The sequence below is a fragment of the Symphalangus syndactylus genome, chromosome 11 (genome assembly GCF_028878055.3).
Source record: "Symphalangus syndactylus isolate Jambi chromosome 11, NHGRI_mSymSyn1-v2.1_pri, whole genome shotgun sequence".
Lineage (NCBI taxonomy): Eukaryota > Metazoa > Chordata > Mammalia > Primates > Hylobatidae > Symphalangus > Symphalangus syndactylus.
The window spans coordinates 37,399,724-37,417,710 of NC_072433.2; the positions used below are offsets into that span (position 1 = coordinate 37,399,724).

Here is a 17,987-nt window from a genome sequence, read left to right on the forward strand (position 1 = left end):
CCTTTCAGCTTTCCTTCTCGCCCACCACGCCGATGAGCAGCCATGGTCGAGTCCTGTCCCTGTTGGTTGCCATGCTGCTTTCCTGCTGTGGACTGGCGGCCGTCTGCTGCATCACCGGCTACACCCACGGAATGCACACCTTGGCTTTCATGGCTGCAGAGGTGAGATGCTGGATGCAGGACTTGCTCAGATTGTATTTCTGTTTTCAAGGAAGCTGGATGTTTGACAAGTTATTTTCACCCCTGAAATGACAGACGGATATTTGGTCTTTCATTTTAACAAGCATTTCAGTTCCTTTTTGTGTGTTGGGTACTGGTACTGAATGCTTTTGTGTGGTATTTTATGTAATTCTTTCTTTACGTAGGGTATAAAGATTTTACAAAATAATGAATATGTAAACTGTACTCCTCATTTTGAAGGAAAAATCTAGTGTATTCATGAATATTTTAAGATTTAAAAATTTTTCACTCTTTTAAACCTTTCTGAAAATACCAATTTCTGTTCAGTAGAAATAAAAATTCTCCAGCCTGGCCAATATGGTGAAACCCCGTCTCTACTAAAAATACAAAGAAAAATTAGTTGGGCGTGGTGGCGCACGTCTGTAGTCCCACCTGCTCGGGAAGCTGAGGCAGGAGAATTGCTTGAACCCGGGAGGCGGAGGTTGCAGTGAGCCGACATTGCGCTACTGCACTCCAGTCTGGGTGACAGAGTGAGACTCTGTCTCAAAAAAAAAGAAATAAAAATTCTTGTATGCCCTTACATTTAATGGCTATATTTGCTTTTTCCTCAGGCCAAAGGCAAAATACTTTTATCTTACTCATAATTAGTATTATTAATTAAAAAATGAGATATTAGATAAACTGAAGCTAATTGGCTAATATCAAAACACTTACTAAATTTGAACTACTCATTGGGAATTTGGTAGAGCAGAGTTAAACTTTATTTGTTTGACAGCATTCATTTTTGAGTACATTTAGTAGTGTAAGTAAAATTAGAAAAGAAACATTTAAATACATAATGTTAATTATCATATAATAATATTGTAATTAAAATACAATAGTCCCAATAGAAATAATAGGATATGTAATCTTAGGTGAATACTTCTGTATATGAAAAATATACAACTGTATTTCATCTTGACAGAAAATCTGTTGAAAAATCCATTTACACTGACTTATTTGCTTTAGATATATTTTATTGCAAAGCACAGTTAGAATGATACTTACGTTTGCCTTTTTTTGATTCTCTAACTTTCAACTAATATAATATTATCCAAACTTTGAAAAGGATATACCTAAAAATAAACACATTTAACTTAGGCCTGTCAGATCATACTATAGTATATACTTTTATTTTAGCTTGTTACTGTTTATTCTTTTGAGATAATTTATCATATTACCGATTTGATATTGTAAACTAAATAATTTCTTATATTCATAGTTTCTCCTGTAAAATATTTTTCACTTACAAATGGGAATTTAATCTAAAACATAAATAATGTGATAGTTTTATTCTGCTAGATTAAGAGGACTTTTTTCTTAATGAAAAATATCTTTTTTTTTTTTTTTTGAGACAGGCTGTCACTCTTTTCCCCGGGCTGGAGTGCAATGGTGTGATCTCGGCTCACTGCAGCTTCCACCTTGTGGGCTCAAGTGATCCTCTCATTTCAGTCTCCTTAGTAGCTGGGACCACAGGCATGAACCACCATACCTGGCTAATTTTTGATTTTTTTGTAGAGGTGGGGTTTTGCCATGTTACCAGGCTGGTCTTAAACTCCTGAGATCAAGCAGTCGGCCTGCCTCGACCTCCCAAAGTGCTGGGAGTACAGTTGTGAGCCACTGTACCTGGCCGTCAATTTCTATAATAAAAAAATACCCTTCAAGACCAGCCTAACCAACGAGCAAGACCTTGTCTCTACAAAAAAAAAAAAAAAAAGCCATGGGAGGCTTATTTTATCTATCTCCTCTCCTCTCCTCTCCTCTCCTCTCCTCTCCTCTCCCTCTCCCCTCCCTCTCCCTCTCCCTCTCCCTCCCCCCTCCCTCCCCTCTCCTCTCCCTCTCCTCTCCCTCTCCTCTCCCCTCCCTCTCCCCTCCCTCTCCCCTCCCTCTCCCTCTCCCTCTCCCTCTCCCTCTCCCTCTCCTCTCCCCTCCCTCTCCCCTCCCTCTCCCTCTCCCTCTCCTCTCCTCTCCCTCTCCTCTCCCTCTCCCTCTCCTCTCCCTCTCCTCTCCCTCTCCCTCTCCCTCTCCCTCTCCTCTCCTCTCCCTCTCCTCTCGTCTCCCTCTCCTCTCCCTCTGCTCTCCTCTCCTCTCCCTCTCCTCTCCTCTCCCTCTCCTCTCCTCTCCCTCTCCTCTCCCTCTCCTCTCCTCTCCCTCTCCTCTCCTCTCCCTCTCCTCTCCCTCTCCTCTCCTCTCCCTCTCCTCTCCTCTCCCTCTCCTCTCCCTCTCCTCTCCTCTCCCTCTCCTCTCCTCTCCCTCTCCTCTCCCTCTCCTCTCCTCTCCCTCTCCCTCTCCCTCTCCTCTCCTCTCCCTCTCCTCTCGTCTCCCTCTCCTCTCCCTCTGCTCTCCTCTCCTCTCCCTCTCCTCTCCTCTCCCTCTCCTCTCCTCTCCCTCTCCTCTCCCTCTCCTCTCCTCTCCCTCTCCTCTCCTCTCCCTCTCCTCTCCCTCTCCTCTCCTCTCCTCTCCTCTCCTCTCCTCTCCCTCTCCCTCTCCTCTCCCTCTGCTCTCCTCTCCTCTCCCCTCCTCTCCTCTCCCTCTCCTCTCCTCTCCTCTCCCTCTCCTCTCCTCTCCCTCTCCTCTCCCTCTCCTCTCCCTCTCTCCTCTCCTCTCCTCTCCCCTCTCCTCTCCTCTCCTCTCCTCTCCTCTCCCCTCCCCTCCCCTCCCTTCCCCTCCCCTCCCCTCCCCCTCCCTTCCCCTTCCCCTTCCCCTTCCCCTTCCCCTTCTCCTTCCCCTTCCCCTTCCCCTTCCCCTTCCCCTTCCCCTTCCCTTCTGACAGGGTCTGGGGTCTGGCTCTGTCACCCAGGCTGGAGTGCTGTGGTGCGATCTCTGCTTACGGCAGCCTCCACCTCCCAGGCTCAATCCATCCTCCCACCCCAGCCTCCCAAGTAGCTGGGACTACCGGCACGTGCCACCATGCCCACCTAATTTTTGTATTTTTTGTAGAGATGGGGTTTCACCATGTTGCCCAGGCTGGTTTTGAACTCCTGAGCTTGAGCAGTCCTCCTGCCTCGGTCTCCCAAAGTGCTGGGATTAAAGGTGTGATGTGGCTGGCCTTATTTTGCTTTTGATTGCTTTCGTTCTTTTTTCTGCTGGTGGACAAAGGGAGTGCACAAAGCACTAGGGAGAGAGCAGGTCCTCATGTCTAGGATAGCAGTACCTGAACTATACTTGGGAGTTACAGCGTCACCCTTCTAAGTAATCAGTGATAGTGACTTAATGCTGTGTGAAATAGAATTGATGGTCAAACTACCAGGGTAAACCTCAAGATTGTAGGGGGATTCCCAGGGGATAGGTGTAATTGGTTGTCGCCTATTAACAGGACTTTTCCTCAATAAAAGTTGGGTTTCTAGGTCATAAAAATATTTTATGGAAATTTGAAGCAGAGAAAATACAATAATGGGTAAACTTGAGCAATCTGCTTTTTAATTGAACTGAGAAATGTTTGTCTTTTATCATTTTATAAAAAGTTTGGCCTGAGCAATGCTACATTTTACTAAAAAGAAAATATCCTTTTTTATAGTCTCTTCTTGTGACAGTGAGGACTGCTCATGTGATTTTACGGTGAGTGAAATTGGGGAGGGAGGTGATGGAGGCCTACTCATACAGTTGATTTTAAGATGTAGCAGGTATGAAATACATAAAAATCGGACTAAATTACAACATAGTTAAACCAAATTCAGTTGTAACAGTAAATTACTAAGGTGTTCCTCTCTTCATTACAGATACGTAATTCACCTCTGGGACCTCAACCACGAAGGGACATGGGAAGGAAAGGGGACGTATGTCTATTACACAGACTTCGTCATGGAGCTCACTCTCCTGTCCCTGGACCTCATGCACCATATTCACATGTTGGTAAGTTTCCTCAGAAGGAGCTCTAACAGAGGGCAAGCTTTTCAGAATCAAGAAGAGTAATGGTTTCTTAATTAAAAAATGAAACTTTAGAAATAAGATGTGGATGGACTACTTAAAAGACTAAAAATGAATGTGGCTGCAAACCCTCCCTCTTTTTGCCACTGGGTGTTAAGGCAGTGCCGTGGAGCTGCTTTGGCTGGTGCCTAACTCGGGAGGTGTTTGCTGTCCTAGGAGACTTAGTTAACTCTGCTGACCAAGTCAATAGATTATTCTTTTAGCATGAAATTAAGGAGCTACCTTTCCCCATAGTTTCTGTGGCTTTAAATATTTAGCAGTTACTTTGTAGGTGGTAATGGGAATTCCTGCAGTGTTAGCTACTTCATGGATTTATACATTTTTCATCTTTGTAATTAAAAAAAGTCTTTATACTTAATTCCTACATTCCTACTACCATCATTGTTTACATTTTACTTTGGTATGTTAGAAGTTAGTGTCGCAGATCTGCTTCATTGCTTGGCCCTTCAGTGATCTAATAATGCTGAGAATTAAAATAGTTGGTGGGTAATTTATTTAAATTATAAGCCTAGCAAGTAGCATTTTAAAATTATTGGGCTAGACATGGCACATTTCTAAGTCTACTTTTTGAAAGAAACTTTGAAAACATACTTTTTAAAGTATGTAATTCTTTTTTTTAAAAAAGAGCCTTGGCTGGACGCAGTGGCTCACACCTGTAATCCCAGCTACTGGGGAGGCTGAGGCAGAGAATTGCTTGAACCTGGGAAATGGAGGTTGCAGTGAGCTGAGATCGTGCCACTGTACTCTATCCTGGGCGACAGGGTGACACTGTCTCAAAAAAAAAAAAAAGCCTCCCCTCCCCCCTCAAAAAGGGGACAAACAAATGGCCAAAGATAACTGTTAAGATTTTTTTATCTTCTTTTTTAAATTTTAATTTTTTCCTCATGCTTGTATTTTTTTGTATTTAACTGCTTTTTATGTATTTTTTGTATTTATGTATTTTGTATTTATGTATTTTTTGTATTTTTATGTATTTTGTATTTAACTGATTCTTTTTATGTATTTGAGTACATACATTCATAAATTGAGATCATATTTTAGACATATAGTTGTTTTTTTTTTTTAACTAATGTATTATGAACATTTTCCTGTGCTAGCATCAGTTCTTCTAAGCCATTTTAATAGTTTCAGGATAAAAATGTCATCAGATAGCTGTACCATGATTTAATAAACCACATCCCACAATGGGTTGTTTAGATTATATTTGGTTGTTTGCTGTTTCACATTTTACATATTTTTTATCGTGTATTAGTTTGATAAAGATAGTTATATCTTGCTTTTTTCATTTATCTAATACTATCTTCCCATAATTGACCTTCAGAGCTGTTATATATACAAAGATAATAGTAACATGTAGTTATAGAGTATAATAAGTATAATTAATGATTATATAATTTTACGTTATGTGAGTTTACAGCCTAACTGTTCTTCTGCTGGGCATTTTGTTCATTTTCATATTTTCTCTTTTATAATTGCATGGATAGACATCTTTTTGCATAAAGCTTTTCCATTTCTGATGAGTTTCTCAGGAAAGATGACTGGCAGTGGAGCACCTAGGCTGACGAGGATGTGCATTGTTTAGAGTAATGAGATAAATCTGTGTATTTCCTTTCTGAAAGACATTGCAGTTCACCATCACCAACAGTGAAGAGCTTCCGCTGCATACTGCGCCTTCATCAGTAGCAAGTTCATGTTCACTTTTACCGTGTATTTTATTCTCTTTCTCTCTAAGTTATTTGGCAACATCTGGTTATCCATGGCCAGCCTGGTCATCTTTATGCAGCTGCGTTACCTGTTTCACGAGGTGCAGCGTCGAATTCGTCGGCACAAGAACTATCTACGTGTGGTTGGAAACATGGAGGCCAGGTAAGGAAGCACAAGTTGATGTTGCTAAGTTTACTCATTTTAGCTTTTTAATAACAACAGATCCCAGAGTATGTCAGAATGTATGTTTGTAAACTGCTAACAGAGTGGTGGAGAGGAAAGGCTCTGGAGTCAGACTGCCCGGGTGTGAATCCCCACTTAGGTGCTGTGTGATTTGGGGCAATTTACTTCACCTCTAAATTAGGGATGAAAACAGAACCTTCTGCCTGAACTATTGGGAGAATTTGGTGAGATAATTCATGTACTTAGAATGGTACTGGGCACATAGTGCTCAGTATTAGGCTCTTATTCGTCATGATTTTATTGTCATTTTTATCAAATAGATACTTCACTGGGCTTCTGCCCTGTTCATTTCCTGAAAGTGGGTCTCAGTTGTTCTTTGCACATGCATGTTTACACACACATACTTAACCTCATTGAAGGAGGCACTCTTTTGCCAAGCTGGGGCTAAGCCACGCCTGGAGGTGCAAGATTAATGGGTATCCTCTTTGCGCCCAGGGGGACAGCTTGGATCTCTTCTTTGTGGCCAGGGACACAGATTGGATCTCTGGGGGCCTTACTCCTCTGATTTCTCCGGATATGGTCTCCGAGGTCTTCACTAACAGCAGCCATTATTATTATTATTATTATTATTATTTTGGAGATGGAGTCTCACTCTGTCACCCAGGCTGGAGTGCAGTGGCACAATCTCAGCTCACTGCAACCTCCGCCTCCCAGGTTGAAGCAATTCTCCTGCCTCAGCCTCCTGAGTAGCTGGGATTACAGGCACCTGCCACCACACCCGGCTAATTTTTGCATTTTTAGTAGAGACGGGGTTTCACCATGTTGGTTAGGCTGGTCTTGACCTCCTGACCTCATGATCTGCCCGCCTCGGCCTCCGAAAGTGCTGGGATTACAGGTATGAGCCACCGCGCTTGGCCTAGCAACCATTATTTAGACAAAGTTCCTGTGCATAAGTTACTAACTTTTGAATGGGCTTTGAAGGTAAATTATATTTTTGATTATCAAGAATGTTTTGCTGAACATGCTTTCTCTGTAACCGTGCTGTGATACAGGCACAGTCTATCAAGTGGTGTTTAACATGCGTGTAGAACTGACCGAGGTTCCTGCTGGGCTTGTTTTGTTTCCACAGGTTTGCAGTTGCAACTCCAGAGGAGCTGGCTGTCAACAATGACGACTGTGCTATCTGTTGGGACTCCATGCAGGCTGCGCGGAAACTGCCCTGCGGACATCTTTTCCACAAGTAGGAGCTCTGTGAAGGGCCATGTGGGACAGGTGTTCTGTCCAGGGTGTGTGTGTGCTTTGTGTACCCAGGCTCGAGACTCATCCTAGTGGAGGAGTGGGGACATTACCTCAGCCTGGCCTTGCTGCTGGCACTGAGTGTTCTGGGAAGCTCTTGGGTATCTTTCTTTGTTCCTTAGCCTCTTCCCTACATCATAGGACTGTTTCCCACCCATAGTTTGCCATCTTAGTTTCTGGGTATGGTAGCTGTCTTCATATTTCTTCTCCATTTTAGCTCTGAAGTACAGCAAATATGCCTGTAAGATTTAAAAGGAAGGATTAGTGGGGAGTCCTTGCTTTCAGACAGCTTATTATCTAACTGGGAGAGAGAATATATAATTTTGCATTTTGTACATGCCCAAAAGAAGCCTAAAAGCACACCAGAGAAGTGGATTGAGATGGGACTAGACCAGGACCACTAAACAGCACAGAAGAGCTGTGTCTGCTATGGAGGATTACAAATAGTCTCTTCTGTAATCCTTCCAGATGGAAGTAGATCTGAGATGTCATTGGAGTTCTGTCTGTCTCACGTAAATGACTGTGTGTATAGGTTTGGTGTTTTGATGTTGATGGACCTTGAGGTATCTTTTGGCCTTTTGCATGTGTTTTCAATTTTGCATATTGGGAAAGTTCTGATCTTTGCATCTTTAATCTTCCTTTCTCTATTTTATAGTCTCAAAGAGTTTTTCTTTTTCATATAGGAGCTAGAGTCTCAGTAACTCAACACATTTGTTGACAGATTTTTTTTTTTAATGTGCTGAGTGCTGTTAGGCTCTGGGGATAAAATGAAAATGACCAGTGTGGTCATTGCTTTCCTGTAGCTTACAGTCGAATGGAGGAGTCAAAAGTGAATGAACCAGGCATATTTATGAATTTTAAAGTATCAATGAGATGAGTGCTTTAAAGCAAAGGAACATGGTTCTTGAGAGCTTGTAATGAAAAAATCCAACTCAAACTTGAAGGAAGTGACTCTTGAGGATAAGTAGGAGTTAAGTCAACAAAAGGAGGGATCACGTGGTACTAGGTACTTGAGAGAGAGGGAGCATCTGTGCAGCAGGAAGAAATGGAAGAGACTAAAAGAGAAGCTGTGTGGCTGATCCCAGAGAGTAAAGGAGAGGGGTGTCTGCTGAGGCAGGAGACACATAGGCAGGGTCTGGAGGACCTTTGGGAGTGGTGAGATGCTGTTGAATGTTAAGGACTGGTGGGTTAGATTTGCTGTTTGAAAAGATCCAGGGGGATTGGTTAGTAACGGCTGCAGCGGTTCAGGGGTAATCCCAGCACTTTGGGATGCTGAGGCAGGTGGATCCCGAGGTCAGGAGTTCGAGACCAGCCTGACCAACATGGTGAAACCCCACCTCTACTAAAAATACAAAAAAATTAGCTGGGCATGGTGGCGGGTGCCTGTAATCCCAGGTACTTGGGAGGCTGAGGTAGGAGAATTGCTTCAACCTGAGAGGTGGAGGTTACAGTGAGCTGAGATCGCGCCATTGTACTCCAGCCTGGGCAACGAGAACAAAACTCCATCTAAAAAAAAAAAAAAAAAAAGAGTAGCTTGGACTCTGGTGGTAGAAGTAGAGTTAGTGAGAAGACAGATTTGAGGGGATCAGGAAGGATGTGGTGCTAGACCTGCCAAGGGAAAGTGAGGAATGAAAGAGGTACCAGGGTTTCTCTAGTTATGCAGGTTGGGCAGTTGGGTGTAGAGTGGTGCTGTTTGTTTAGGTTGGGAAGATGAGGGAATTTGCACACCTTTCTCAAAATTATTTCAGTTAGCCCCTAAGGAACTTGCAGGCTGGTTGGGAAGAATAACTCAGAATGACTCTATTTTAGCTCAGAAATGATATCTTCAAGCATATGGTTAGATTAATTTTAGGATTTAATTTCTTTGATTGAGGCAAAATTCAGATAATATACATTTAACCATTTTAAAGTGTACAGTTCAGTGGCCGTTAATGTGTTCACAATGTTATGCAACCACCCTTCTTGCTAGTTTCAAAACCTTTTTACCACTCCACAATAGTGCACCATAGTCACTAAGTAAGCACTCTCCATTCCTTCCTTTTCCATCGCCTGGCAACCACTAATCCACTTTCTGTCTCTATGGATTTACCTATTCTGGACATTTCATATAAAGGAATCATATAACATGTGACTTTTTGTGACTGGCCTCTTTCACTTAGTATTTTTTGAGGTCATCCAAGTTGTAGCATGTATCAGTACTTTTTATGGGGAAATTTAAATAATTTTATAAATTAAACAATTAGTTTATCCATTCATCCATTGGTGGACATTTGGGTTGTTTCCACATTTTGATTATTGTGAATAATGCTGCTAGGAACATGAGCTTGTAAGAACTATCTGTTTGAGGACTTGTTCTCACTTCTTTTGGGTATATGCCTAGTAGTGGAATTTCTGGATCATATGATAATTCTATGTTTAACTTTTGAGGAAACGCCAAACTGTTTTCTGCAGCAGCTGTACCACTTGATATTCCCAACAACAATACCTGAGGGGTCTAGTTTCTTCATACTCTTGCCAACACTTGTCATTTTCTATTTTTGTTATTATAGCCGTTCTCGTGGGCGTGAAGTGTTTTCTCATTATGGTGAATTTTGTTTTGTTTTTTAGTAATAATTCTTAAATATAGTTTTTTTTATTCTGGTAAAATATAATATAAAATTTACCATTAGTCATTTTTAAGTATATGGTCTGGTGGCATGAAGTACAATCATATTGTTGTACAGCCTTCATCACCATCTATCTCCAGAACTTTTTCATCTTATGAAAGTGAAATTGTCTCCAGTATATAGCAAGTCCCACTCTGCTCCTCCCAAAGCCCTTGGCAACCACCATTCTATTTTTTTGTCTATGAATTACTCTAGATACCTCTGTTGGTTTTGGGTTTAGTTTGCTATTTTTCTGGTTCTATACGCATAAAGTTAGGTTTTTGATTTGAGAGCTTTCTTCTGTTTAGGCATTTTCTGCTGCAGATTGGCCTCTGAGCATTGCTTCCGCTGCATCTCATAAGTTTGAATATGTTGTGGTTTTGTTTTCATTTGTCTCAAAGTGTCTCATTTCCCAAGTGATTTCTTTTTTTTAAAAATAGCTATATATTTACAGGTAAACTATAGTTTATTTTTAAAATAAGAGCAAACTTCAGCTAAATTATCAAAGAAACATGTAGAGATATATGTGTCTAGGTATATATATGTATATATACATATATCTACATTTCAAGGGATATATTTATCTATATCCATATATATGTAGAGATATATATCCTTTGAAAATACATATCCCTTCAAAATATTTACTTCCTTCTCCAATATTGGAGTGCATCATAGTGTATCATTTATATATATATATATGTGTGTGTGTGTGTATTTATTATACTTTAAAGTTCTAGGGTACATGTGCACAATGTGCAGGTTTGTTACATATGTATACATGTGCCATGTTGGTGTGCTGCACCCATTAACTCGTCATTTACATTAGGTATATCTCCTAATGCTATCCCTCCCCCCTCCCCCAACCCCACAACAGGCCGCAGTGTGTGATGTTCCCCTTCCTGTGTCCAACTGTTCTCATTGTTCACTTGCCACCTATGAGTGCAAACATGCGGTGTTTGGTTTTTTTGTCCTTGCCATAGTTTGCTGAGAACGATGGTTTCCAGCTTCATCCATGTCCCTACAAAGGACATGAACTCATCATTTTTTATGGCTGCATGGTATTCCATGGTGTATATGTGCCACATTTTCTTAATCCAGTCTATCATTGTTGGACATTTGGGTTGGTTCCAAGTCTTTGCTATTGTGAGTAGTGCTGCAATAAACATAACGTGTGCGTGTGTCTTTATAGCAGCATGATTTATATTCCTTTGGGTATATACCCAGTAATGGGATGGCTGGGTCAAATGGTATTTCTAGTTCTAGATCCCTGAGGAATCGCCACACTGTCTTCCACAATGGTTGAACTAGTTTACAGTCCCACCAACAGTGCAAAAGTGTTTCTGTTTCTCCACATCCTCTCCAGCACCTGTTGTTTCCTGACTTTTTAATGGTCGCCATTCTAACTGGTGTGAGATGATATCTCATTGTGGTTTTGATTTGCATTTCTCTGATGGTCAGTGATGATGACCATTTTTCATGTGTCTGTTGCCTGCATAAATGTCTTCTTTGGAGAAATGTCTGTTCATATCTTTTGCCCACTTTTTGATGGGGTTGTTTGTTTTTTTCTTGTAAATTAGTTTGAGTTCTTTGTAGATTCTGGGTATTAGCCCTTTGTCAGATGAGTAGGTTGCAAAAATTTTCTCCCATTTTGTAGGTTGCCTGTTCACTCTGATGGTAGTTTGTTTTGCTGTGCAGAAGCTCTTTAGTTTAATTAGATCCCATTTGTCAATTTTGGCTTTTCTTGCCATTGCTTTTGGTGTTTTAGACATGAAGTCCTTGCCCACGCCTATGTCCTGAATGGTATTGCCTAGGTTTTCTTGTAGGATTTTAATGGTTTTAGGTCTAACATTTAAGTCTTTAATCCATCTTGAATTAATTTTTGTATAAGGTGTAAGGAAGGGATCCAGTTTCAGTTTTCTGCATATGGCTAGCCAGTTTTCCCAGCACCATTTATTAAATAGGGAATCCTTTCCCCATTTCTTGTTTTTGTCAGGTTTGTCAAAGATCAGATGGTTGTAGATGTGTGGTATTATTTCTGAGGGCTCTGTTCTGTTCCATTGGTCTATATCTCTGTTTTGGTACCAGTACCATGCTGTTTTGGCTATAGTAGCCTTGTAGTATAGTTTGAAGTCAGGTAGCATGATGCCTCCAGCTTTGTTCTTTTGGCTTAGGATTGACTTGGCAATGCAGGCTCTTTTTTGGTTCCATATGAACTTTAAAGTAGTTTTTTCCAATTCTGTGAAGAAAGTCATTGGTAGCTTGATGGGGATGGCATTGAGTCTATAAATTACCTTGGGCAGTATGGCCATTTTCACAATATTGATTCTTCCTATCCATGAGCATGGAATGTTCTTCCATTTCCTTGTGTCCTCTTTTATTTTGTTGAGCAGTGGTTTGTAGTTCTCCTTGAAGAGATCCTTCACATCCCTTGTAAGCTGGATTCCTAGGTATTTTATTCTCTGAAGCAATTGTGAATGGGAGTTCACTCATGATTTGGCTCTCTGTTTGTCTGTTATTGGTGTATAAGAATGCTTGTGATTTTTGCACATTGATTTTGTGTCCTGAGACTTTGCTGAAGTTGCTTATCAGCTTAAGGAGATTTTGGGCTGAGACAATGGGGTTTTCTAGATATACAATCATGTCATATGCAAACAGGGACCATTTGACTTCCTCTTTTCCTGATTGAATACCCTTTATTTCTTTCTCCTGCCTGATTGCCCTGGGCAGAACTTCCAACACTATGTTGAATAGGAGTGATGAGAGAGGGCATCCCTGTCTTGTGCCAGTTTTCAAAGGGAATGCTTCCAGTTTTTGCCCATTCAGTATGATATTGGTTGTGGGTTTGTCATAAATAGCTCTTATTATTTTTAGATACGTCCCACCAATACCTAATTTATTGAGAGTTTTTAGCATGAAGGGCTGTTGAATTTTGTAGAAGGCCTTTTCTGCATCTATTGAGATAATCATGTGATTTTTGTCTTTGGTTCTGTTTATATGCTGGATTACGTTTATTGATTTTCGTATGTTGTACCAGCCTTGCATCCCAGGGATGAAGCCCACTTGATCATGGTGCATAAGCTTTTTGATGTGTTGCTGGATTTGGTTTGCCAGCATTTTATTGAGGATTTCTGCATCTATGTTCATCAAGGATATTGGTCTAAAATTCTCTTTTTTTGTTGTGTCTCTGCCCGGCTTTGGTATCAGGATGATGGTGGCCTCATAAAATGAGTTAGGGAGGATTCCTTCTTTTTCTATTGATTGGAATAGTTTCAGAAGAAATGGTACCAGCTCCTCCTTGTACCTCTGGTAGAATTCTGCTGTGAATCCGTCTGGTCTTGGACTTTTTTTGGTTGGTAAGCTATTATTGCCTCAATTTCAGAGCCTGTTATTGGTCTATTCAGAGATTCAACTTCTTCCTGGTTTAGTCTTGGGAGGGTGTATTTGTCGAGGAATTTATCCATTTCTTCTAGATTTTCTAGTTTATTTGCATAGAGGTGTTTATAGTATTCTCTGATGGTAGTTTGTATTTCTGTGGGACCAGTGGTGATATCCCCTTTGTCATTTTTTATTGCGTCTATTTGATTCTTCTCTCTTTTCTTCTTTATTAGTCTTGCTAGCAGTCTATCAATTTTGTTGATCTTTTCAAAAAACCAGCTCCTGGATTTATTGGTTTTTTTGAAGGGTTTTTTTGTGTCTCTATTTCCTTCAGTTCTGCTCTGATCTTAGTTATTTCTTGCCTTCTGCTAGCTTTTGAATGTGTTTGCTCTTGCTTCTCTAGTTCTTTTAATTGTGATGTTAGGGTGTCAATTTTAGATCTTTCCTGCTTTCTCTTGTGAGCATTTAGTGCTATAAATTTCCCTCTACACACTGCTTTAAATGTGTCCCAGAGATTCTGGTATGTTGTGTCTTTGTTCTCGTTGGTTTCAAAGAACATCTTTATTTCTGCCTTCATTTCGTTATGTACCCACTAGTCATTCAGGAGCAGGTTGTTCAGTTTCCATGTACTTGAGCGGTTTTGAGTGAGTTAATCCTGAGTTCTAGTTTGATTGCATCGTGGTCTGAGAGACAGTTTCTTATAATTTCTGTTCTTTTACATTTGCTGAGAAGTGCTTTGCTTCCAACTATGTGGTCAATTTTGGAATAGGTGTGGTGTGGTGCTGAGAAGAATGTATATTCTTTTGCTTTGGGGTGGAGAGTTCTGTAGATGTCTATTAGGTCTGGTTGGTGCAGAGCTGAATTCAATTCCTGGATATCCTTGTTAACTTTCTGTCTCGTTGATCTGTCTCATGTTGACAGTGAGGTGTTGAAGTCTCCCATTATTATTGTGTGGGAGTCTAAGTCTCTTTGTAGGTCTCTAAGGACTTGCTTTATGAATCTGGGTGCTCCTGTATTGGATGCATATATATTTAGAATAGTTAACTCTTCTTGTTGAATTGATCCCTTTACCATTATGTAATGGCCTTCTTTGTGTCTTTTGATCTTTGTTGGTTTAAAGTCTGTTTTATCCGAGACTAGGATTGCAACCCCTGCCTTTTTTTGTTTTCCATATGCTTGGTAGATCTTCCTCCATCCCTTTATTTTGAGCCTGTGTGTGTCACTGCACGTCAGGTGGGTTTCCTGAATACAACACACTAATGGGTCTTGACTATCCAATTTGCCAGTCTGTGTCTTTTAATTGGAGCATTTAGCCTGTTTACATTTAAGCTTAATATTGTTATGTGTGAATTTGATCCTGTCCTTATGATGTTAGCTGGTTATTTTGCTCGTTAGTTGATGCAATTTCTTCCTAGCCTCGATGGTCTTTACAATTTGGGATATTTTTGCAGTGGCTGGTACCGGTTGTTCCTTTCCATGTTTAGTGCTTCCTTCAGGAGCTCTTTTAGGGCAGGCCTGGTGGTGACAAAATCTCTCAGCATTTGCTTGTCTGTAAAGTATTTTATTTCACCTTCACTTATGAAGCTTAGTTTGGCTGGATATGAAATTCTGGGTTGAAAATTCTTTTCTTTTTTCTTTTTTTTTTTTTTTTACTCTTTTTTTTTTTTTTTTTAATTATACCTTAGGTTTTAGGGTACATGTGCACAATGTGCAGGTTTGTTATATATGTATCCATGTGCCATGTTGATTTCCTGCACCCATTAACTCGTCATTTAGCATTAGGTATATCTCCTAATGCTGTCCCTCCCCCCTCCCCCAACCCCACAACAGTCCCCGGAGTGTGATGTTCCCCTTCCTGTGTCCATGAGTTCTCATTGTTCAATTCCCACCTATGAGTGAGAACATGTGGTGTTTGGTTTTTTGTCCTTGCGATAGTTTACTGAGAACGATGTTTTCCAGTTTCATCCATGTCCCTACAAAGGACATGAAATCATCATTTTTTATGGCTGCGTAGTATTCCATGGTGTATATGTGCCACATTTTCTTAATCCAGTCTATTGTTGTTGGACATTTGGGTTGGTTCCAAGTCTTTGCTATTGTGAATAGTGCCGCAATAAACATATGTGTGCATGTGTCTTTATAGCAGCATGATTTATAGTCCTTTGGGTATATACCCAGTAATGGGATGGCTGAGTCAAATGGTATTTCTAGTTCTAGATCCCTGAGGAATGGCCACACTGACTTCCACAATGGTTGAACTAGTTTACAGTCCCACCAACAGTGTAAAAGTGTTCCTATTTCTCCACATCCTCTCCAGCACCTGTTGTTTCCTGATTTTTTAATGATGGCCATTCTAACTGGTGTGAGATGGTATCTCACTGTGGTTTTGATTTGCATTTCTCTGATGGCCAGTGATGATGAGCATTTCTTCATGTGTTTTTTGGCTGCATAAATGTCTTCTTTTGAGAAGTGTCTGTTCATGTCCTTCGCCCACTTTTTGATGGGGTTGTTTGTTTTTTTCTTGTAAATTTGTTTGAGTTCATTGTAGATTCTGGATATTAGCCCTTTGTCAGATGAGTAGGTTGCAAAAATTTTCTCCCATTCTGTAGGTTGCCTGTTCACTCTGATGGTAGTTTGTTTTGCTGTGCAGAAGCTCTTTAGTTTAATTAGATCCCATTTGTCAGTTTTGGCTTTTCTTGCCATTGCTTTTGGTGTTTTAGACATGAAGTCCTTGCCCACGCCTATGTCCTGAATGGTATTGCCTAGGTTTTCTTGTAGGATTTTAATGGTTTTAGGTCTAACATTTAAGTCTTTAATCCATCTTGAATTAATTTTTGTATAAGGTGTAAGGAAGGGATCCAGTTTCAGCTTTCTACATATGGCTAGCCAGTTTTCCCAGCACCATTTATTAAATAGGGAATCCTGTCCCCATTTCTTGTTTTTGTCAGGTTTGTCAAAGATCAGATAGTTGTAGATATGCGGCATCATTTCTTAGGGCTCTGTTCTGTTACATTGATCTATGTCTCTGTTGTGGTACCAGTACCATGCTGTTTTGGTTACTGTAGCCTTGTAGTATAGTTTAAAGTCAGGTAGCGTGATGCCTCCAGCTTTGTTCTTTTGGCTTAGGATTGACTTGGCGATGCGGGCTCTTTTTTGGTTCCATATGAACTTTAAAGTAGTTTTTTCCAATTCTGTGAAGAAAGTCATTGGTAGCTTGATGGGGATGGCATTGAATCTATAAATTACCTTGGGCAGTATGGCCATTTTCACGATATTGATTCTTCCAACCCATGAGCATGGAATGTTCTTCCATTTGTTTGTATCCTCTTTTATTTCATTGAGCAGTGGTTTGTAGTTCTCCTTGAAGAGGTCCTTCACATCCCTTGTAAGTTGGATTCCTAGGTATTTTATTCTCTTTGAAGCAATTGTGAATGGGAGTTCACTCATGATTTGGCTCTCTGTTTGTCTGTTATTGGTGTACAAGAATGCTTGTGATTTTTGTACATTGATTTTGTATCCTGAGACTTTGCTGAAGTTGCTAATCAGCTTAAGGAGATTTTGGGCTGAGACAATGGGGTTTTCTAGATATACAATCATGTCATCTGCAAACAGGGACAATTTGACTTCCTCTTTTCCTAACTGAATACCCTTTATTTCCTTCTCCTGCCTGATTGCTCTGGCCAGAACTTCCAACACTATGTTGAATAGGAGCGGTGAGAGAGGGCATCCCTGTCTTGTGCCAGTTTTCAGTGGGAATGCTTCCAGTTTTTGCCCATTCAGTATGATATTGGCTGTGGGTTTGTCGTAGATAGCTCTTATTATTTTGAGATACGTCCCATCAATACCTAATTTATTGAGAGTTTTTAGCATGAAGGGTTGTTGAATTTTGTCAAAGGCCTTTTCTGCATCTATTGAGATAATCATGTGGTTTTTGTCTTTGGTTCTGTTTATATGCTGGATTACATTTATTGATTTGCTATGTTGAACCAGCCTTGCATCCCAGGGATGAAGCCCACTTGATTATGGTGGATAAGCTTTTTGATGTGCTGCTGGATTCGGTTTGCCAGTATTTTATTGAGGATTTTTGCATCAATGTTCATCAAGGATATTGGTCTGAAATTCTCTTTTTTGGTTATGTCTCTGCCAGGCTTTGGTATCAGGACGATGCTCGCTTCATAAAATGTGTTAGGGAGGATTCCCTCTTTTTCTATCGATTGGAATAGTTTCAGAAGGAATGGTACCAGTTCCTCCTTGTACTTCTGGTAGAATTCAGCTGTGAATCCATCAGGTCCTGGACTCTTTTTGGTTGGTAAGGTATTGATTATTGCCACAATTTCAGAACCTGTTATTGGTCTATTCAGAGATTCAACTTCTTCCTGATTTAGTCTTGGGAGGGTGTATTTGTCGAGGAATTTATCCATTTCTTCTAGATTTTCTAGTTTATTTGCATAGAGGTGTTTGTAGTATTCTCTGATTGTAGATTGTATTTCTGTGGGATCGGTGGTGCTATCCCCTTTTTCATTTTTTATTGCATCTATTTGATTCTTCTCTCTTTTCTTCTTTATTAGTCTTGCTAGCGGTCTATCAGTTTTGTTGATCTTTTAAAAAAACCAGCTCCTGGATTCATTAATTTTTT

At 40.4% G+C, this 17,987-nt stretch overlaps 1 protein-coding gene across 2 annotated transcripts in view; it reads left to right on the forward strand.

The window, feature by feature from the left end:
• The window catches only part of AMFR (autocrine motility factor receptor), a 71,305-nt gene that overhangs the window by 17,738 nt on the left and 35,580 nt on the right, over nucleotides 1–17,987 (forward strand). For both annotated transcript variants that reach the window (XM_055233240.2, XM_055233241.2), the window contains exons 4-8: nucleotides 9–161; nucleotides 3,736–3,776; nucleotides 3,938–4,070; nucleotides 5,878–6,011; nucleotides 7,162–7,272. In XM_055233240.2, coding sequence (XP_055089215.1) covers nucleotides 9–161; nucleotides 3,736–3,776; nucleotides 3,938–4,070; nucleotides 5,878–6,011; nucleotides 7,162–7,272 — 572 coding nt within the window. The remainder of the gene's footprint in view (nucleotides 1–8; nucleotides 162–3,735; nucleotides 3,777–3,937; nucleotides 4,071–5,877; nucleotides 6,012–7,161; nucleotides 7,273–17,987) is intronic.